The sequence below is a fragment of the Pelodiscus sinensis genome, chromosome 28 (genome assembly GCF_049634645.1).
Source record: "Pelodiscus sinensis isolate JC-2024 chromosome 28, ASM4963464v1, whole genome shotgun sequence".
NCBI lineage: Eukaryota > Metazoa > Chordata > Testudines > Trionychidae > Pelodiscus > Pelodiscus sinensis.
Genome location: NC_134738.1, coordinates 9,163,266 through 9,186,175, shown reverse-complemented (window position 1 = coordinate 9,186,175; position 22,910 = coordinate 9,163,266). Strand labels below are relative to the sequence as shown.

Below are 22,910 nucleotides of genomic sequence, written 5' to 3'. Positions count from 1 at the left end.
TGGACCAACGTTCCCTTTGATTTTTTCCATCTCTGTGCAGAATAAATTTTGTTATGGGAACCACCGATAGAAACACATGCAGCCGGCACACTGCCAATCAGCTGGGTGGCAATTTAATCGAAGTTGTGGGCATGGGCAGCTATCCAGTAGACAGGGAACACTGTTAGGGACAAGAAGAGTAAATTAGCATTCACTGCTCATTCAACTCTTAACAGGGATGGAGGGTTGGATTGCCAAAGGTGCTTCCAACAGAGTCAGGTGCTTAACTCCCATCTACTTTGCAGTATGTCTACACTGCGACTGCAAGGGGTGACTTTAGCTCAAGGAAACCTAGCCAAGCTCAGGTGGGTATTGGAGCAGTGAAGCTGCAGAATTGTGCACGTCAGGGCTATCCACGCCGACCTGGAATGCAGAATGTTCACTGCCTCAGCTTCACTGCCTAGGTACCCGAGCTTGGTGACAGCCCCATCTGCATCTGGGCCTGCATGCAGTGCCTCCACATGGTCGCCAAGCGGGGCCGTGCCCCCAGCTCTCCCGAGCTGGTAAGAGGGCAGCCGGGGCCTGCTCTGCAGGGAGCGGGGTAGGAGCCCAGCAGCTGGAGGGGTGGGGCCCAGGAGCTGAGGGGCAGAAGGTTAGAAGTGGGCTCTGTTGGGTGAGGGGGTAAGGGACACCGGCTCCATCCCTAATCTCTTGGCAGTTACAAGAAGAAGTGGGGTGCTGTCGGATGGAGTTGGGGACCATCAGGGGACTCAGTGAGGTGGAGGTGAGTGGAGGGCCGTGGCCCCTTCGTGGTTACAGGAGAAGGTGGGGCGCTGAGGGGCTGGAGAAGCAGAGGGAGTAGCGGGGGTTGTTGCCCTGGACACCAACTTCCAGAGGGCACCATACTGCCATGTTACTTGGCTTTGGTTTTTTTTACTCTGCTTTTCGGCTACCTGGTCTGATTCATTATTTTTTCTCAGTGGCTGGGGTTGGGGAGGACAGGCACCAAAAATGTTTTCTGTTCTGGATGGCCAAAGAACTAGCTTGATTCCTGTGAACGCTAGCTTGGATATGTCAACATGAACTGCAACCACACCCTGCTGTGAAAACGTACCCTGAATGTGACCGGGGTGAATAATTCCCTTGGGCTCCTTTCAAAGTCCCAGGAGGAACACCTAGAAGGTCTCATAGAAATGACTCCAAAAACCTAACCCACCTCCAAAAATTATAATGGACGTTTTACAGCCATCTTCTTACGGAGCAGGGATAAAAATCTGAATGTCTAGATGTGATTTTTTTCTATGGCATTATTTCGGACAAGAAAGTTTTTGGCCTCTGTTGAGATGACCAGGGGATGAGAAGGATATGGCAAATTATTAAGTCTTGACAGGTGCCTCACATGTAAAGTTAAAGGCTTTGAGATCCTCAGTTGATAGACACTGTAAGTGCAAAGTTTGATCCACAGGCGGCTTAAGCAAAAAACCCCAACTGTCAGTTACAAAAGAGGAGGACACTTACTTCCATAGGGAGATCCTGTTGGAGAGCCATTAATGAATCCGGGTGAGCTGGGAACTCCCAGGTTAGACATCGGGACGTTGCTGTAACCGTTCATGCTATTACTGGAAGCGCTATAATTAGACTGCTGAGGTGTTGAACTGGAAGAGTAACCTCGAGGGGAGATGCTGCTTGTATTACGAATGTAACCTAAAAAAAAATTAAGCATTTCACTGTGAGTCAGTGAATATAGCCTAAAACTTTCCTCTATTTTTCCTGCCTGAAAGAAATCCTTTGAAATTGCTCTTTTAGACCCAGATTCAACAAAACACTTCAACAAATTTCATTGATTTAATGGAGCTGTTTTTAAATGCTTTTCTGCTTTGCTGAAACAGAGCCTAAAACACTAACAGGAATTTGCATTTTTGAGGCTGTGGGTGTATTTTCCTAGTCAGATTTGATTGTTTAAAACATGAAATTGGAGTCTAAGATATGAAAAAAATGAGTGAGTTCATCTTTTAATGGTTTTGTAATTTATCTGGGTTTTGCTACTATATGTGGCTTGTGGTTTTACTTTCCAAATAATTACCAGTTAAAAATAAAGTACCAAAATGGATTAGTAATGGGAAACTACAAACATTTGTGCAGCCACTTATAGACTCAACCTTTAAATATACTCTTTGCTTCTTGCTTCACTTTGTGGGTGTGTCTAGACTACATGCCTCCGTCAACGGAGGCATGTAGTTTAGACGTACCCTGTGTGAGAAAAGATTGGTCATGTAAGTCAGAAAAAATTAGCCCAACTTGACCAGTAGGGACAATGGTTGGAAATACTTTAGGAGCAGGTTTTAGTCTTCCCACTCACCCCCCATCAAACACAATTTCAGTGTTCACAAATGACTGGAAAAAAGAGGAATGAAGTAAATTCAAAACCAGGTTTTTTAATTTTAATTTTAAACTCCAGGTTATTTTTCAGTAAAGAAACTTCATTAGAATTTCATTCAGCTCTAATTTAATGATAGTTTGTTACAATTTAGAAATCAGTGGATTTTACTAGGAGATTTAGTCCAGGTAAATTAATAAAGGAATCACAAATCAGTATGAACAATTATGGGTTTTTTGCATATTACATTATAGAGATTGTTAATGCTTCCGGATAGCCAGGTTAAATCAATGTTAAGACCTTACTGCCAATCTGTGTAAAATTACCTTTCTAATTACATTTGGCAGGATATACCTGGACATAAGTTCATATGACATGACTTTCACCTCCCAGGGGGACATTGTGTCCAACTAATTGTACATTCAAGCTACCCAGATTGTATATTACAGGAATCTGGTGTTAAACTGAGAAATCAAGCACTCCAGTCAGGATATTCCAAAAGTTTAAATTGCTCCCATGATGTTAGCTTTGCTGTGCTGCATGTATTTTATGGCATGCATTACCAACAATGGCACATTAAGGTTCATATTCAACAAGGAAAACAGCAATAGTAAATACATGCAATTTGGCAAAGTTGACATCGTAGAAGAAACAATTAACTTTTAAAAATACTCAGCCCCTTCCCTCAATGGTAGTAGATGTATTTACTGTCTTGATATTTTCTGAGGGCATGGATATGATTCAAAAATGTGGATTAGAATGGAAGTTGGAATTCTGCCTTACGTTTAACAAAAAAAAGACTGTGGATACAAATTGCAAATGCTCCTAAATTCTAATGACTTCAGTGAAAATTAGAAGCTGAAGTCTCATTTTCAAAAGTGACAAACTCTTGAATTTAACTCACTTAGGTCCTTTGAAAATGTTGCCCTATGTTAAAAATGTCTCCCTCTTCAAATCTGCTCCAAAATCCATTGACGTCAACAGACTTCAGATCAAGCATTTACGTATCAGATCTGCTCTTTGCACTTTTTCTGAGAACACTTATTTCAAAATCTGTACTCCTGATTTTCTCAAGGAATAATGCTAATTTCGAAACTCACCTGTCCAGTTTGCTAATGTGTTGCTGGGTGTTAAGAAGGCCATACATCTATTTTTAAGCTGAGCTGACGTTGAAGTTGAGAGACCAACATAGAAAGGGATACCCCCAACTCTATTTTTACAATCACATTTTAGGGTAGAGTTTTGCACTCTGTGCAAACATCACAATGTACATTACCTTGGTTGTTCCCCTGTGTTGACTCTGAGATGCTGACTCCTAACTGGCTCCCATAGGAGTTGATTCCCATCATGCTGCTATGAGCTGGAGAACTAGACAAAGCAGGGATCTGGCCGGGATTTCTTGGGACGCTGTACAGAGCTTCTGCTATGTCTGCAGCTCGCTTCAGAATAATATCCTACATGACAGCAGCAGCCTAAAGTCAATCTCACTTCAGGAAACTTTTACAAAACCTTGAAAAGTTTCCACCTACCCCCCAGACCCCAAAAGAAGTCACTCTAACCTGGTTATTATGTGGCGTTCCATACAGTGCTTCCACGAGGTCAGCTGCTCTTTTCAACAGCATCTCCTAGGAGAGGAAGAGATGGTATCATTCAGATCCCCCTAAAGAAGGATAATTTGCTGCCCTGATTTGTGGTTTGAAATAAAACCCAGGACCAATGTTTTCTAACCAGTCTTTTGGAAGGTCCAACTTAATACCCCTCGAAAGAGCCTTGTTTTCAAAAAGTGTTGACCACCCACCTATGGAAAAAAATCAGGCCCCCTTCAGGAAAAGTTTTAGCTACATGTAAAGGCATCAACCGATCCGTTTTATACATTAACTGATAAGTGCTTCATCCTTCTGTCTTGGAGCTCTCCATAGTCCTGAAATTGCTCTTCAGAACATTGATTATAATCAGATTTCAGGTGGGGTTTTCATAACCACCTAGTTGAAATACGAGCTTGGGTCCCATTGACTTTCTCCGGGACTTATGTTCCTTACTCAGGCACTTTTGAAACGTATCCTTTAAATAACACACATGCTTTTTTCCCTCAGTAATTGTAATAAACAATTAGGATTCCTCCAAGTCCTCTTACTGTGTTCCAGACAGCTGTGATTTATCAACTCTGATGATAATAGTAATTATTTAAAAAATGTCCTATCTTCTTTCATCAGGCAAATTATTCAAAATGCTGATTACTTTTAAATATAATCAGAAATTGGGTGTAGATTCTTCAATGGAAGGGTCATGCCTGGCTATTATTATTTTTTTTATTGGTATTGCCATAGTGCCTAAGTGCCCCAGTCATAGACCACAATCCCATTGTGCTAGGTGCTGTACAAACACATTATAAATGAATCTGGTTCCTCACAGTTTCAGAGCAAGCAACCTTAAACCTTTCCTGCTGTGATTCTGCTGACTGGCCCCCTGAAACTACAGGATCCCTGCATCTGCATAGCTTCTTTAAGAATTCAATGGGGTGCCACGTGAGCAAAAGGTCTTCTGGCATGGAAAAGGGCAGCAGACTATAGCTATGGTCTGGGAGGACGTCTGTAATGCTAGGTTCCCAGCTATGGAACTGATTCTCCTCCAGGCAATAAAAGAGATTCTGCATGCAAGACACGGGCTGTACTGGTTGGATCTTACTTACCACTCTGTGCTTTATTATATATCAGCAGCAAAAAGGAAAGTTGCAGCTTTTCAATGAGGGGTTCTGATTTGGACCCCAAATTAATTGGTACACAAGGGAGAATTATCATTAAGGGTAATGGTATTAATGGCTTTTACTTAATGTTTTAGAAATGAATGAAAACCATTTAAAAGCTTTCTGAAATGCCAGCAAATCTTTTACCTTGGCTAGTCTCTCGGGGTCACCAGGGTGCCTTGGGATGACCTTCTGCAGTCTCTGGAAACCATAATCTATAGTGGGTTCATTTAAAGCTGGAAAAGAAAAGTAACCAGACATGAATGTGAGTCTTCGACAACTGCTGCTTAAAAAAAACACACAATACAAAACACAAAGCCATGAGGTATATTCTGCAGGAGCATGATGCAAATCCCATTGATTGCAAAGGGGAAACTCTGATTAGAACAACCAAACCCCACAGTGTCCTTAACATAATAACAAATTGGCCATATTTAAGGTGTCATTGTGTCTTGGATTACGTGCCATACCGGACAAAACAAGGCCATTAGAGCACCTTACATGTAAGAATCTTTTTCAACCGTAATCCTCATTTTATAGCTGGGAAACCGAGGCATGGAGATGCAATTGATTTGGTCTCCTGCCTCCCAATCCTCCACTCTGTTCATTGAATCAAATAAATGGGGTGTGCCATTATTTGCATTGTAAACTACCTGGTGTTTATGAACAATCCTACAGTATCGCTTTAATCTGTTGCCTAAAAAAGCGTTATAATGATATCTTGCCGACCAAAACTTAGGGTACGTCTAGACTACCGCGTTTTGTCGACGGAAGTTTTGTCGACAGATACTGTCGACAAAACTTCCGTCGACAAAGAGCGTCCAGACACATTGAGTTCTGTCGACAAAGCAAGCTGCTTTGTCAACAGAACTCCGTAGTCTGGACGCAACGTTACAGGCAATAACACCTTCTGTCGACAGAGTTCTGTCGAAAGAAGGTGTTATGCCTCGTAAAATGAGGTATACCAGCATCGACAAAACTGCTGAGTTCTGTCGACGTTATGTCGACAGAACTCAGCGGTAGTGTAGACGCTGGTATAGTTTTGTCGACAAAAGTCCACTTTTGTCGACAAAACTAGGTAGTCTAGACACACCCTTAGTGCTGGGAGAACACAGCCCAAATGTATCATTCCAATATACACAAGAGAAGTGAAGTAACATACTCAAGCCTTTTTTGCATTCACTTCCTGAAAAATTTTCTAGCAAACACATTCAAGCCGGATGGTTGATGCAAACAGCAAGTTTTAAGTGGAAGTTGCACACTATTTGCAAAGTATCTAAGTGAGTGTTCACAACAGTAACATAACTGTGATCAATTAGGACTTGTACAATCAGTGAACAAAAAAATATGACTTGTGTGTTTAAAATTAGAGTTGTGTTAGAACCAATTTTCCCATATTCTGAGAATTTGAGATTTTTGAGGGATTTTCCTGTCCCGAAAATCAACATTTTTTTGAGAGCCAAAAAAATGTCAGTGAAGGTTAGTCTTTTTGATCATTGTCAAGTATTTCATTTGGATTTTAACCTTTTTTTTAAAAATTAACCTTTTTTACATAAATTAAATTTCAAAAAAGTCCTTTTTAAAAGTCAAAACAGGACCTTTTTTGACAATTTCAAAACTATTTTTTAAAAATCTGAAGCATAAAATTAGTCAAAACCGACCTTTTCAAGCAAACAGTTTCTATTCTAGTAAGTGGAGGGCACTTTCTAACAATAACAAAAAAACCCCACATGGCCAGAAAATTCAGAACAGCTCAACTTACAACCACCCCAGCCTCAAACACTGACTGATAAATCTGCTCATAAGAAAAGTATAGACCTGGAATTTGGTGACTAATTTTAAGCTGTAATAAAGGAGATCTGTTGAGAAACTCTTCACTAGGCTCTGAGTCATTAATCTGAGCAAAGATGATCACCATGCTGTTATAAAATGCAGAGCAAGATACATGGGAAAACAAACTATAAAATCAAACTAACAAGGATTCAGGTAACGGTCTTTACAGGTGACTACACTTTCACTGAGCAAAGAGTAGTCTAGGGCAATGTTCCCTCTAATTTTTTTCCATTCAATGTGTGGAATAAATTTTGTTATGTGCGCCAAGGCATGTGCAACTATGCACCACCAGTAGAAACACATGCTGCTGGCTTTGGCACTCTGTTAATCACCTGGGTGGCCTTGGACTCTCTCGTAGGTGGCCACCCAAGCACTCAGCTTACAGGGAGCACTGGTCAAGGATACACCACAAGCCTGGATGAACTGAATCTGCCTTGTACAGCTTAGGCAGAGGAGCTAAAAATAGCAGAGTGTATAGTTGGGCTTAGGTTGGAGCCTGGGCGCTGAAACCCCAGGCTCCAGCTCAAGTGTGAGCATCTATAAGGCTATTTGGAACCCCAAAATCTGAGCCCAATAACCATAGTCAATTGAACCAGGCTTTGAGACTTGGTGCTGTAGGTTTTTCTTTGCAGTGTAGACGTACCCGTGGAGGCATATCCTCAGCCAATGCAGATTGACAAAGCTCTGCTGAAATCAATTGACTTCTACTAATTTGCACCAGCCACAGATCTGGCCCTTTGATTCTACTCCGGTTTTGTCTGTGAGTGAAGTCGCTTTCTCTGACGTTCTGTTCCTGCCCACCTCTCAGGGTTTTTGTGAGTTTTTTTTGCCTATAGAATCCTCTAGTCAGCCTTGGAATTCAAGGTAGCTGAGCTCTTCGTTTCTCTTCTTCATTGTTACCTGCCACTTTTCGTCCTGTTCCCTCCCACGTGGTGAACGCAACACATCCCACCTCCCTAGGCCTCCTGTGGCTGCCAGAAGAGTTGTCCAACCCCACTGAAGCTACAGATTGAACCTGCGTGCAGTTTCACAGCTCCAGACTCTCTAGACCAGCAGTTCTCAAACTTTTTGGGCTCCGGAGCCCTTTACATGTGTAAAAATTTATGCGGAGCCCCAGCGATCCACTGATTGTATGTGTTGTACTTATGTGGAACCCCAGCGATCCACTGATTGTATGTGTTGTACCTATCGATGTTTCCAGTTTGTCATCCTCACAGAGCCCCAGGAGATGTCTTGCGGAGCTCTGGGGCTCGTCGGAGCACAGTTTGAGAAACACTGCTCTAGACACATAACCTTTGGCTAATATATTATTGCTGGCACCAAGTTCCAACTCGTTACTACTAGGAGGAGGAATGGGAGGAGGAAGGTGACAGAGGATATCTGGAAGAGAGGCAGGGCAATTTTAACATTCCTGATCTGGTTTCTCATTCCCCACTTCAACACCTTCCTATGTCTATCCTTCTGCACTAGTCAGTATCCTAACACTTGAGCCGATGCCCATTAAATGCTTTGTGGTTGTCAATTGAAAGACAAAGCATTGCAGCCCAAACTATCAAAAGCTAGAGGTGAGTTTGGATGCCAACTCTAAGGCCTCTACTGGGTGACTTTCAGAGAGTGGGTGCTAAGTATGTTCTGGAAAATCAACTCCTTTTAGGTGTCTCAAGTCAGGAATTCAAAAAAAATGCCCCACAAAATCATGAGCTACTTCTGAAAACTGAAGACTACAAAGTGGTAATTCTTGTTGAGACACTTTGGCTATGTCTACACTACAGGGTTTTGCCGGCAGAGAGTATGCTAATGAAACATTCATTAGCATACTCTCTGCCGGCAAACCCCTGTCGAGTAGACATAGCCTTTGTGTGGGGAAATAGGCCTCCTATGAAACCTTGTTTATCTAAATGCCAGCTGTCCCAACCTTGATGATCCAAAATTTAACACTGTTTCCCCACCTTCAAATTTGATATTAAGAACAATCACTGATCCCCCTAAATCTCTGAGGGTATGTCTAGATTGCATCGCTCTGTTGGCAGTGGGATGCAGATTAGGCAGGTCGACATGGCAAATGAGGCAGGAATTTAAATATCCCACATTTAATTTTCATAAATCTGGCCGCCGCGTTTTGCGGACTCAGCACTTTGTCGGCAAAAAGCAGCAGTCTAGAGGGGGATCTGTCGAGAAAGAAAGCCTTTTTCGACAGATCCTGTAAACCTCCTTGCAGGAGGCATAAGAGATCTGTTGAAAAAGGCTTTCTTTCTCGACAGATCCCCCTCTAGACTTCCACTTTTTGCAGATAAAGTGCTGAGTCGGCAAAACACGGTGGCCATTTTTATGCAAATTAGGCATGAGATATTTACATCCCTGACTCATTTGCAATGTCGACTTGCTTAATCTGCATCCCTCTGCTGACAGAGGGATGCTGTCTAGACATATCCTGAGAATCCAAAGTCTTTGGCTGTCTCGGAAACAGGGTTTGCTAATAAAATTAAGGATCTAGCTTTTGAAAGAAAAAACTACTTGAGGGTGGAGATGGGATTTAAATGAGAAACTTACTCAACCAAGGACTGAGAAGTTTGCTAAAAATGCCTTGTTCCGTTGAATGACCCACGAGATTAATGTGTCCTTAACTCATCTGGCAGATTCACCAACCAGTGGCAGCTGCTTCCACTCTCTTGTGCCACTTGTACCTGTGAAAATGGTGCTACCTGCACAGCGGAAATGGTTTAATACTATCCAGCACTGAATTCCTTTACCAACAGTACTTAGCACCTTTCTGAATCAGAGAGTCAGGCATTAGAACATAGGTTCCCAAATTCTGGGGGGGGGGGGGGCGCGAGGTAACCCAGTCTCCCCATCAAGTCTTGCTGCCCTGCTCAGTTCCTTTTTTTGGTGGGGAGTGTGAGGGTTTTTCAAAAATCAGAAAGGGGGGCATGATACTGAAAAGTTTGGGAACCACTGCATTAGAAGAATGAAACCATCAAAGTGACACAGAATATTACTTGGCTCCAGATTTTCCGCGTATCTGTGTCTGTCTTTGGTATAACACCATGAAGGTAAAAGGTCATATTCCCCACTGAGATACATTTTATATTTACTTTTTATTAAATAATTATGGCATGGCATGAAGTTTAAATATTACAGGAGCTAATCAAGAGGGAATTGAGTAGAGAAAACCCAGACCAGAGAATTTAGTCTTGTCTATACTTAGAATGTCTTTGCTCTCCACTGGGAACCATTCAGGTTTGCTTAAGGAGTTTAATAATACACATTTCAACTGCCACAGAATCTAAATCCCATTTGAGAAAAGGGGGATTTTTTTTTTTTGCCAATCTTGAGAATTTGTGACAATTCTCTGAAGGGCCTATACATCATTATGAGCCATCTCTCTTACTGCTTGAGAGTCTACTAGTTTGGGTTAGGAATGTTAAATATGAGTTAATTGAATAGTCGAGTAACCTCATGAATTCTTATCGGTAACTTGACTATTCTATAGTACCTGGGGGCAGCACTGGCAACCCGTGAGCTCAGCCCCACTCCCGAGGAGATCCTTGCCACTCTGCACTGCTGCCTCTATATCAGAGGCAGCAGCGTGGAGTGCCAGGTGGAAGCTGGTCCATGAGGGGAGCCAGTTTAAAAACCAGCTTCCCTCACGGACCGGCTGCTTCTTCTGATACAGAGGCAGCAGCGTGGGGTGGCAGCAGCTCCTGTCCAGGGAGGCCTGAGGTCCGAACGTGGCGTGAGCTGGAACAGAGTTGGGCTGCCTGCCTGCCCAGCTCTTATTACACTTTAAATGAAGAGCCACAGCGAAAGTAGGGCCTGGGCCTGACATGAGCCAGGACTGAGCTGCATTGCCTTCCCCCTCATCTCCTAATACACTTTTAATGTAGAGCCAGAGCAGGAGTAGATCCCAGACCTGGCACAAGCCGAGACTGAGCCGGGCTGCTGGCCAGCCTGCTAAAAAATTTACTGGCTGGAGGGGGTTGGGGGAAATGCATGTAGTCCAGGGGTGGCCAACCCGTTACAGATGAAGAGCCAAAATCGTGGTGGATACAGCACAAAGAGCCAAAGGAAAAAAGTTGTTGAGAAAAAAAAAAAGCCCTAGCTGCCAGCCTTTTAAGAGCAGAGCCGGTATAGCCCTTTTAAGGTAGCCATTTTGAAGGTGGCCATTTTGAAGTCTGCACAGGATGCCGCGACTCTGTCTGTCTCAGACAGAAACATGCTGCTCCTTTCAGAGCCATGAGCCGTGAGAGTAGGAACCGCAATTTTTTCTTTGAAGAGCCGCATGCAGCTTGTGAGCCACGGGTTGGCCACCCCGATGTAGTCTATAGCATTAACCGATAAACTTTTGCTCATCAGTTCATCGGTTAAATTGACTACACTATTATATCCCTAGTTTAGGTATATCTTGAACTAAGCTAAAGTGATGTGAAACACACAGGCTTTTAAAAAAATATATATGTATATTTAATGAGGAATAGCCAAATCTATTACTCAAGGAAAGGAACAGGCTACTACCCAAAATTATTGGTTTTCCATGGGATCTGTATTGTGTTCCTACACCAGGAATCCTCAGCTGCCACTGCACTGTGCCCTCCTGACAACAAAAATTACTTCGGGGGGGACGACCAAAGCGTGACCCTGCTTCAGCTCCTCTGCTCCAGGTGTGGGGAGCAAAGTCCGAGCCTCACTGCTCTGGGTGGGGAGGCCAAAGCTGAAGCTCAAAGCCTTCAACCCCAGGCCGCGGAGCCTAAACCTGACCCTTGCCATCCAAGGCTGAAGCCCTTTGGCTTTGACTTTTGCCCTTTACAGTGGGGTCTAGGCGTTAGGTCTAAGCTAGCCCTGGCGACCCCATTCAAAGGGGTCCCAACCCACAGTGTGAGAACCGCTGTCCCAGATCATATAAAACTGACATGAGAAGGATGCAGCCATTTTACACACATTATGTATGTCGTGTCTTCAATCACAAAGGCCATGCCCAAAACATCCAAGCTGCTTGCCCTAGTCGCCGATGAAATATCTGAGGGGAACACTTCCGGTAACACTTCCAAAAGAGGCTGCAGGGTGCATGGGCAGATTTTGGATCAATCTCCACACTAAAACACGACATCAAGACTGCCACCTCCACCCTTAAAAATGCCATGGGCTCTTCAGGGTACAGAAGATATTTACAAGTGCCCACTCCAAAGGATTATAGATCAAGATTTTGAAAAGCAACTGGGAGTGCACAGCTGAAGAAGCTTTCAGGGGTCTTGATTTTTGAAGGATCAGTGCTGAGCTCTTCAGGTGTCCCAAATTAGGTAGCTAAATATCATGCCATCCAGAGACTCATGAGTCACTTTTGAGCATTTTGCCTACAAGTCTTAGGAAATCTCCCTCTTTCAGATCACTGTGGTTGCGGTAAAACACTTTGGCAGGTCTCCCTAGCCAAGTCTCACACACTAAACATCTGCTGAATTTTCAAGGACAGAAAAAAATGGTGTATTGACATAAGGCAATGGGGTAAAAAGAGTTAAAAGCTAGTTAGCAAATCAAATTGGCACCTAATCTAGTCACATCACTCTGGTGTAACTGGTTTGATAACAGAACATTTACAGTCAATAATAGAACGAGGTCTAAATGCACAGAAGACTTCTGTAGTTGCTTTTGTGCAAGGGCATGATCTTCTGCTGGTATGTCATACCAGTACTTCTTTTATGCTGCCTCTTATTCTCCAGAATATACTTTCATTGAAAATAAAAGTAAGATCTTGTCTACACTTGGAAATTTATCAGACTTGCTATTCTGCAGTTGCCCAGTTTAGCTTAATCCTTTTTGGATGATTAATTCTGGATTAAGAATGTCCACAGTTGCAGATAACCAGGAAGAACTTTGTGTACAGTCAAGTCCTAAATCTGTAGCTGTACCATTATAAATAAAACATCTTCCACTTATGCAACGGGTGCCATCTGTCTGCATTTGCAGAATCTGAAACAATAGCTCTGCCCAACTCTTCTCAGGCCAGGATTATACCAAGGGAAAAAGTCAACCTAAGATACACAACTCCAGCTACATGAATAGCATAGCTGGTGTCGACATACCTTAGGTTGAATTTCCACTGCGGGAGGTCAATGGGAGAAACTCCTCCACCGATATCCCTTGCTCCTCGCAATCCGGTGAAGTATTGGAATTGATTGAGGTGGTCCTTATTAGACCCACTAAATAGAATCCTGGAAAATTGATCTCTGAAACGTCAATCTCCCAGTAATTGGAGACAAGGCCTCAGAAAAAGCAAACTCAAATACCCAATGGTATCCAAATGGTAGCAGCATTGTTACTTTGCGGCTCAATCAAATCATGTAGACAAGAGAGGGAGGGTGATATGCACAATCTACTGTGAGTGACAGCTCATTCTGACACCACCAGCAAATTGTCTTGGGAGATGCCACCTATTTTCCTTCCCTCCTGTCAAGAAGGGGGCAAATCCAAGGAATTTAGGAGTGCCTAGAAGGGTAGCTGATAAACTTCTGCAAAGAGAAACCAAGCTCATGAAGCCCTCTGGACCAGGTCTGACAAAAGGGAAATCAAGACTAAGGAGCTCAGCAGAGGCCATTGGTGTGTTGTGACCCCCCCAACAATAAAGCCAAGTGACTAGAGCCCATCAAGCATATATTGATCATCAGCATGATCTACCGTTAGATCATGTGGGTGGAGCGTATTTTGTGGTGGAGCTTGAAAGAGTACCACTACCTTTCTTTTTCTCCAATCTGATCCCTGTGTCCCCAACTCTTATATCACCCTTTAATTTATGACAACTCCCTAAGATCCTATTATTATTATTATTTATTAGTGCCCCTTTCTGGAATATGCCCCATAGGCTCATGAAGGACAGCAGCTGTCCCCATGCAAATCACATGCTCTTTCCATGTTTCGTTTCCAGCTCCATCCTGCTTCTCAGAGGAGGATAACGAGGCATTGTCAATTCCAATGGGCAAACCTTAAAAACCAGCACCTGTGTTTCTACAGTGTGCAGCTGGCATATATAACCCGACCCAAGTCCCTTGGGACTGCAGTATATCCCACAGATCAGTGAAATGCTGGGCTGGAAGACACCTCGACAAGTCATCAAAGTCCAGCCCCCTGTGCTGAGGCATGATCAAATAAACCTAGACTACCTCTGGCAGCTGTTTGTCCAGCCTATTCTTACACTGCATCGATCAGACTACATCACTGAGCATTTTTACAGATGAGGAAAAACTTTGCTTAAAATCTTTCTGTCACACTATTTTCTAGGTTAGTTTCCCTGCATCAAACTACATGCAGAGCTGGGGTGAAGTTAAAGATCCAAGAGGAGCCAGATCCTCACCTGACACAAATCAACACTGCTCCATTGAAGTCAAGAATTTGGGCTTACATCTCATTATAGGCACAATGGGAAGCAACGGCTCCATTTGCTGTGAAGAACAAATGGCTCCCTGTAACAAGAATAGCTAAGGAAAGGGTGATCGCTCAGAACTCACTATAGGGTTGATGTGGACGCATTGGAGAGGGTCCAGTGGAGGGCAACCAAAATTAGGAGGGGGCTGGAGCACATGACCGATGAGGAGAGGCTGAGGGATTTGGGTTTATTTAGTCTGCAGAAGAGAAGAGTGAGGGGGCGGGATTTGATAGCAGCCTTCAACTACCTAAAGGGAGGTTCCAAAGAACATGGAGAGAGGCTGTTCTCAGCGGTGATGGATGGCAGAACAAGGAGCAATCGTCTCAAGTTATAGTGTTGGAGGTCTAGGTTGGATATTAGGAAATTCTATTTCCCAAGGAGAGTGGTGAAGCACTGGGATGGGTTCCTTAGGAAGGTGGTGGAATCTCCATCCCTAGAGGTTTTTAAGTCCCGACTTGACAAAGCCCTGGCTGGGATGATTTAGTTCAGGTTGGTCCTGCTTTGGGTAGGGGATTGGATTTGATTACTCCTGAGGTCTCTTCCAGCCCTAGGAGTCTATGAACTCAGAACTGGGTGTGTAACCGTTATTCGCGACTTTCTCCTTTTTGTACTTCACGCTATTAAAGATCAATGGTTTGTCCTAGAGAATGACATTTTACATTGTCATTGATTAAAAGAAGAGACACGCTTTTTATCTCTCTCGCACTTTATCTATAACAGAAAACGTTCTGGAATCATATCCACAAGATCAAATTCAACAAGGCTGTTCAACAAACTCCAGAAAATAGCAATAGCCATTTCAGTAGCTTTGTCAAGACTTTTCCATAGAACTCTCAATCCCATTCAATTCGGTACGAAGTTTCCATAATGGAATCCGTATGGAAGAAACCACACACCAAATGTGGGTGATGAGAGGAATTTGATGGCTGAATTGCAGCCCCCTGAGTGATAGCACCAAAGAGTGGAAATGCTGACAGACCCTCAACTACAGACTTGCTCACATAGAGCACTCTCTTAGTAGCCTATTATGAACATACATTACAGGGAGCAGATGCACTACCGTAACGGCACCACAGTGGCATTGAGATTTACCCTTGAAATTTGTCTCTGATTCGTGTATATAACAGTTTATATCACTTTCTTCTTCAACTTGTCAGTGGGGCTATTTTATACAAAAACTAAAGCATCATCAGGTGGAACATGGCAGTACTGCTTGTATGTTAAATATCGAAAGCTTTACTCTAATCAGGAGGAATCGTGTATTTCAAAATCATTTCTTTTCTGTCTCCACCTTTTTATAATAGAGCTAGATGGTCTTGTGGTTAAAACGCTGGGCTGGGACTCACAACACCTGGGTTGAATTCCCCACTTTGCCACAGACTCTCTGTGTGACTCTGGGCAAATTACTTAATCTCTCTCTGTCTCAATTCCCCAGCTGTAAAATTGGAGTAATAACACTTCCTTTCATCTGTTTCAGGATCCAGCATGTCTACGCACAATGAATCCCTGTGGGTACGTCTATACTGCAACACTATTTCGAAATAACTAGCGCTAGTCCAAAATAACTTAGTCTGTGTCTACACAGCAGGCAGTTATTTCAAAATAGTATCAAAATACTGTCAAGCTGGAGGACTTCTTACTCCGACTCCTGTAACCCTGTAACCTCCAACTCCTGTAATTGTACGAGGAGTAAGGGACATTGGCAGAAGAGTGCTCTATTTCAAAATAAGCGCTGTGTTGATGCTCCCTATTTCAAAATAAATTATTTCAAAATAAGCTACGCAATTGACGTCACTCAATTTTCATAGCTTATTTCGAGTTAAGCCCTGCAGTGTAGACGCACCTTATGTTTAGTTGAGGTCTCTAGCTTTGTATGCAATATGAAAGTATAAATTATCTTTAACAAATGAGCAGTCCTGTGGCATCTTAAACAGATCTGTTTGGGCATAAGCGTTTGTGGGTCAAAACCACTTGGTCAGATGCATGGAGATGTAACAAATGGCAGCAAGCATCCACCTGCTACTCAGTGACTCTAAACAGATGTCTCCATGCCAATAACAAGTGGTTTGGACCCATGAAAGTTTATGCCCTAATAAATCTGCTAGTCTTTTTGGTGCCACAGAACTCCTCTCTGTTTTTGCAGATACAGACTAATGTGAGACATGTAAATGATCATCATTATAGAATCACAGGATTGGAAGGGACCTCGAGAAGTCATTTAGTTTGGTGCCCCAAACTAAGTTACAGTGGAGGAGGTCTAGGTTGGATATTAGGAAAAACTATTTCCCTGGGAAGGTGGGGAAGCACTGAAATTAGTTACCTAGGGAGGTGGTAGAAACTCCATCCCTAGAGGTGTTTAAGTCTCGGCTTGACAAAGCCCTGGCTGGGATGGTTTAGTTGGGTTGGTCCTGCTTTGGGCAGGGGGCTGGACTTGATGATCTCCTGAGGCCTCTTCCAGCCCTGGGATTCTATGATTCTAAGTATTATTTAATTATTATAATTACACTCATGATTTGTCTTTAGCCACCTATTCAGTGCTTCTAACTCTGCATGACACTTAGCACCTTTTACCTGAGGCTCTCACAGGTAAAAGCATTTAGACACCCTGTTCCTATTCAAATCAAGGGGGAGGATACTTACGTATCTTTAAAAAACTGGGCCAAAAGGCCTAGCACTTGGGATTCTGATTCTATGTGGGGCTTTTAAAATCTACCATAAAAATAATAATAAGAAGAGGCGATCTGCATCTTCCTCCCTCTTTAATCTTCTGGGGCTGGTGTTATGGCCTATGGGTTTGTTAGGAGAATTGCCTGATGGAAGATGAGCATAAAGAGTATTTGTTTCAGCTACACCAGACTAACACGGCTGCATCTCTATCACTCTTTACAGAAAGGGTTCTCCACTTCTTCACAGTGTGGACCACATTTTAATTGGTTGCCTCATGGACCAACCACCCATCTGCCTCCACAGAGACTACTTTCTCCAACACAAATTTGAGCGCCTACACAGAATGCTTATAACATCAAGGACATATTAAAGACATTTTTAGCTGTTTTACTTTCCACAAGAGAGGCTTTCCTGTGTTTGGCTATATTACCCTTCCCTCGCTATTATTGTATGTAACCGTCAGCCACCATCCTCCACCCAAGAAGTGGCTGCATTTTATTGGTGCAGTAGGTAACATCTGTAAAGCAGTATGAGCACAAAAAGAGCTATGGAAATTTTTTTTAAACCCTTTGCATTTCTTCAAAACAGACTCATGATATCACAGCCACAGAGAGAGAAAAATAAACATGTTATTTTCATAGCTCGGACGTTGTTTTTGCTGCTATTAGCAGCAGCAATGACCTGGGGGAATTGATTACACCAGGTGAATCTATCCTTAATGGCTGTGTTTATCATTTTGCCTAAGATGATGGGAGAACTACATGTCCTTGGATAGATAGATTGAAAAGTTGTCTAATTTTACACCAGCTTATGTACCTCTGCATCTTCTGCTAACGTGCTAGTGTGTAACATATGGTGGTAAGCACCCACTCGCTCCTCAGTGAATCCAAACAGATATCTCCATGCTGATAACAGGAGCAAAATAGGCAGATTATATTATCGTCTCTCTCTTCTGCTATTTGTCATGTACATCTTCATGTCCTCTTTGGTAAATACACTAATTAACATGTCAGAGAGCTGCATTATAGTTTGACTTCAACCCTCTATAGATGGCACAAATAAGCCCTGCTCATAAAATACAGACTTACAAAAAGGAGAATAATTTTCCCATAATAGACGTACATTGCTCTGTTTTATGCATTTCTCCATTGTCAAGGCCCTGATTCTGCAAACACACAAATGCATGAGCAGCCCAAATCCATTGGATTTTCCAGTATGCATGCATTCATATCTTTGCAGGAATGGGGCCTAAACAAGTAGGAACAGCCACAGAAGAACTTGAATTTTCAGGCTCCGACTCATGATATGCTCAAGAATTAACAGATTCTCCCCTTGTAAATTTTATATCAGACACAACCCTGGTCCTGCAACCCCTTGGCAAGTGAAATCCATGAGAAAGCTCATTTGCATAAGGGTTGCTAGGTCAGGGTCCCTTATGGATTTTTTCAATCTAGTCTCTGTACAATACAATTACATTTTCATGTAGATTGGAGATCTCAGTCACTTGTGGTCCATTTAGTTAGCTGCTAGTTAAAGAAGTTGTGCTCAACCTATTGAGGGCTCCGATTTATCCTTGCACAGAGCTAGGTAAATCAAAGCAGTCTTTTTGACAGGAATTTGCTTACTAAAAATTATGGCCGGAGTCTTATCTCACAAGCACTGGTATAAATCCACGGTTAGTGAGGTTATTCAGGGGCAAGATCAGAATTGGCCCTCTCTCTTTCTCATTAATTATCTAATTTATCTCCAATCTAAATAAATAAATACATTAATATATTCTAAAACAGGCTGCCGCTTGATTGGCATACTGATAACAAAAGAAGATTCTTTTCTTCTTTAGTTGTTTAGCTGCTTTGGTTTCTCTTTCTAAAGTTATAGAGAGAGAGAGAGAGTGTGTGTGTGTGTGTGTGTGTGTGTGTAAATGTTGGCCACAAAATAAACTGGCAATGTCCATTTAAAAATTAAAACCATCAAAATTCATTTTGCACTCAGCTCATTGGCTTCTTTAGACACAAGGCATTCTGCCTATCCTTAGGGGCCTTCCTGAAAACAAGAGGTTACCCCCACTGAGAGAGAAATGTAAAATAAATACCCATTATAAATAAAACATCTTCCAGGATGCAGAGCAATGATCTCAAGTTACTGTACACTGAATATATCTAGAGAGAGAGCCATACTGTATCAGCATGAGCTTTAAGCTGCAAAATATATTAACATGTGGAGTAACAGTCCCTTACAACCTCTACACAATGATGAAGCTCTCTCATTAAACTTCCAAATGCTGCAAATAGCAGAACAGTTTTCAAATGGCATGTGGCAAGTATTTAAAAAAGAGTGAGAGGAAGAGACACTCCTGTTCCAGCCCACCCCAGTAAATCACGTTCACCTACCAGTGTAAATAAACCTGCCCGGGGCTCCTTTGCAGAACTGTTTGGATTTATACGAGAGTGTGACTTCAACTACACCAGGAATGTGACGAGGGGGTGTCTGGACTCGAATGGCATGAGGTGTGATCAGCTGGGAAATAACAAGAGAGAAGCATGTCATACATGGGATGTCTGAGGTTTCCCCCATTGGCCCTTGGTTGTTTTTCATGCAGATACAACTGTTTATGACTTCCTAGGTATTGCCAGAGCTGCTCAGACCAGCGGTCTGTCTACTCCAGCACCTTGCATCCAATCACGTGAAGCGCCAGCTCTTCCGAAGCAAGTACAAGAAATCCTGCAGAAGGCCACTTACAGGATAAATTGATTCCAAGGGAAGTGTCTTCCCAGCCCCCGTTAATGAATTGTTGATTTATGCCCTGAAACATGAAGGTTTGTTTCCTTTCCCAAACTCCTGCATTTTCTTTTAGTCCTCCCTTTAATTCTGGATATTCTTCCACGTAAGCATCGAGACCTTTTTGGAATCTGACTAAAAGTGCATGTACATCATGAGATAACATGGCAAAGAGTTCCACAGGCTAGCCAAGTGTTGGGTGAAAAAGCCTTTCCTTTAATCAGTTTTAAAGTAACTGTCTTTCAATGCCATGGACTGTCCCCTAGTTCTTGTATTATTATGATAAGGGGTGCATAGTAGTTCCCAATTTACCTTCTCTATGCAGGTTGAACCCCTGTGGTCTGGGGCTCTGTGGTTCAGCAACATCTGGCTGCTTGCCATTCTGATGGACCAGGGATGTTGCCGGAACAGAGAATCCCTGGACCAGAGAGCCCCAGCCGGATGGGAGCGGGAGCCAGATGGGCATCCAGTGGCTGGGAACCTGGCAGCCAGGACTGTCAGTGGAGCCCAGCAGTCTGGGCCAGTGAGCACCAGGGCCTGGTGACCATGAAGGGAGGTTAGCTAAAAGGCTGGTGGCCCACCGTGAAGAGCCAAGATACCAGGAGTCGAAGGGCTGAAATTGACCTCCCCTGGTCCAGCAAACTCCCTCGTTCGGGACAGGTCAGGTCCCGAGGGTGCCAAAGCAGGGAGGTCCAACCAGTACCAGCAATATCTGTCTTTGGCTATGCAATAGTAAGTCATTTTTGCCTACCTCACTCCATACAAGCATGGTCCCAAATACAACTTGTAGCCCATCGAAGAAATTGTCTCCTATAATGATCACCATCGCTCCCCCTGTAGTCCAGCCTTCACTTGGGCTAATAGCTTTGATGCATGGTGTGGCTAAACAAGCAAGCAAACAAAAAGATAACAGGTTAGTTTTCTTACAATTGGTTTTGGAGCCTAGGTCAGGACTGGCGTGGATAGGCAACACTTGTTATTTGCCCAAAGAAACTGCACTGGTGCAAATTGTGTCTTATTGCAGCTTTGCCTGTCCAATTTACGGGGCTTGCATTGCTGCAGCTGGATTGCTGGCTTGTCTCACCAGTGTTGCCACAGCTAGGACACAACCCTCAATTCGTTCACCCATGCAGGCCCTTTGCCATTCCAAGGAACTCCGCATAAAATAAAATAATTTTGTTCTCGGCCTTGGTAGTGTTAATTGCTCCCCTGTTTATTGCACTTAACATTGTGTCATTAAAGCCTAATAGGCCAACTGTAGTGGGTGTAAAAGTGAAACACTTAAGTGATTGTGCAAAGGCTGTTTTAAAAACACTCATTAGCATATGATTACAGAAGAGTGAAAAAAGCAGGTTGTAGGTGGGATGTGTTACGATTTACTCTGTTTATCAATGGGATAAAGAGAGATGGAAATATCTTGCATTTCCTCCAGTTCCTATCAAGAGACAATATCTAATAATGTTGTGACTTTATGGAATAGATTTTTTTTCTGCTCTTTTCCATATGTTCAAGGCCTCTGGACTATACATCCCATCAGGAACCCAATATGGTTTCCAGGCCATAACCAAAGTCAATCCATCACTCCATTCCCAATGTTGACAGGGTCAGAGGTGGAGGGGAACTTTGGCAGGGCTCCAAAAACATGAGACTCCTTTGAACAGCCAGTCAATCACATCCAATCAGTCAAGGAAAAACTGGATGGCTTCCTAGGCTTGGAATCCTGGGATTTTCCTTCTACCATTTCACTGCCCGCTGGGGGGGAATTAACACCACTCTGAATTCTTTACTGATTCAATCATTTTCTTCCAGTTCATTAATTCTTCTTTAGGTTGATACAGGGCACATTTTAAAAGGGGGTAACAAAACAGTGTAATGAAATAATAGCCTTGCTTGTCTCTTCTACTAACATCACAACCTCTTCTCTCTTTCACAGGCTGCAGGGAGATTGGAGAAGCAGGGAGAGACAGAGATAGGATTTTAAAATTGTTTTAAGTGGTGCTTGTACTGCAGAAGTGCAGTTTGTGAAAGGGGCAGACGGAGAGCAAGGCGGGGTTTACCCACGTTGAAGCTTAACAGATACAGGTATTGGTAATTGCTTTAATATACCCCAAGAACCAGTCCATAGATGACGGCAGTTCCTGCTTAGCCAAACAAACTAAAATCAATTAGTGTCAGTTTCCTTCTGCGCGTTGTTATGCTTTGCACACAGTTTGTTTTAGGGAACCACTGACACTTTTTCATACACATCTTGCACTGCAATGTGTCTGTTTAAGTAAGATGTCATGTTGCTTAATTTGCCTGAAATCAAGTCTAGGCCAGCTGAGCAATAAGTCTGAAATTCTTGGCTAATTATGCAGCACTGTGAAGAGAAAAAACTCTGCAGAAGCGTTAACAAACTAACTGATCGTCTTGGAGAGTCAATCTCTTAGAGGTAGAAGGACCCTATTCTGCATTTTTATTTTTATTTTTTTGGTTCATCTTCCTTCTAAAAAGGCCCTGGGGTTCTCCACGCCCACCAAAAAATCCAAATGCAAAGTGTGGCTGTTTGTGTTCATTGTGTACCGTATTCTAGACAAAGTTCCAAACCTTCTGAGGGGTCAAGTCTCCTTGCTCTCCGTCCATGTTTAGAGTTGTTATGAACAAACATGTTGTCAGACACTGCCAAGACATGCCCATCAACATTCACTGTTGTTGATAACACAACCTAGGGAAAAAAGCAGGAAAGTTATTTGTTTCAGTATTCAGCTTTTTGATGTATTTATTATTATACTGCATGAAAATCCTTGTTCTAGTTTTAAAATATAATTGTTTATTTCCCACTGGGGCAGAGGAGTATTTTCCGCTTCTATCCTGTGCCTTCAGTCTGTTTAACATGGCATCCGAAGGGCCATATGCTATCCGCAATGTACATGACATAATGAACCAGTGATTAGAGACAATCTCAGGTTTCGTTTTCTGTCATGCATTGTAGCATAGAGGTCTGTAGGTACAGAGAATGAGGGCAGACTGCGGAGCATCCAAATAACATGCCCTCTGCTATGTACGTATAGAAGCACTGCCATCTGCTATACTGCACACACGTGCATCGTAGGAAATCAAACTTACAACCATCTGCTCCTAAA

The 22,910-nt window shown here is 42.8% G+C and overlaps 1 protein-coding gene across 2 annotated transcripts in view; it reads right to left on the bottom strand.

Moving 5' to 3' along the window:
- EBF2 (EBF transcription factor 2) overlaps positions 1 to 22,910 on the bottom strand; it is a 213,612-nt gene that overhangs the window by 22,994 nt on the left and 167,708 nt on the right. For both annotated transcript variants that reach the window (XM_006114184.4, XM_014569061.3), the window contains exons 8-14: positions 22,375 to 22,492; positions 20,540 to 20,670; positions 19,401 to 19,527; positions 5,247 to 5,335; positions 3,916 to 3,981; positions 3,633 to 3,810; positions 1,498 to 1,683 (exon numbers count right to left, since the gene is read on the bottom strand). In XM_006114184.4, coding sequence (XP_006114246.1) covers positions 1,498 to 1,683; positions 3,633 to 3,810; positions 3,916 to 3,981; positions 5,247 to 5,335; positions 19,401 to 19,527; positions 20,540 to 20,670; positions 22,375 to 22,492 — 895 coding nt within the window. The remainder of the gene's footprint in view (positions 1 to 1,497; positions 1,684 to 3,632; positions 3,811 to 3,915; positions 3,982 to 5,246; positions 5,336 to 19,400; positions 19,528 to 20,539; positions 20,671 to 22,374; positions 22,493 to 22,910) is intronic.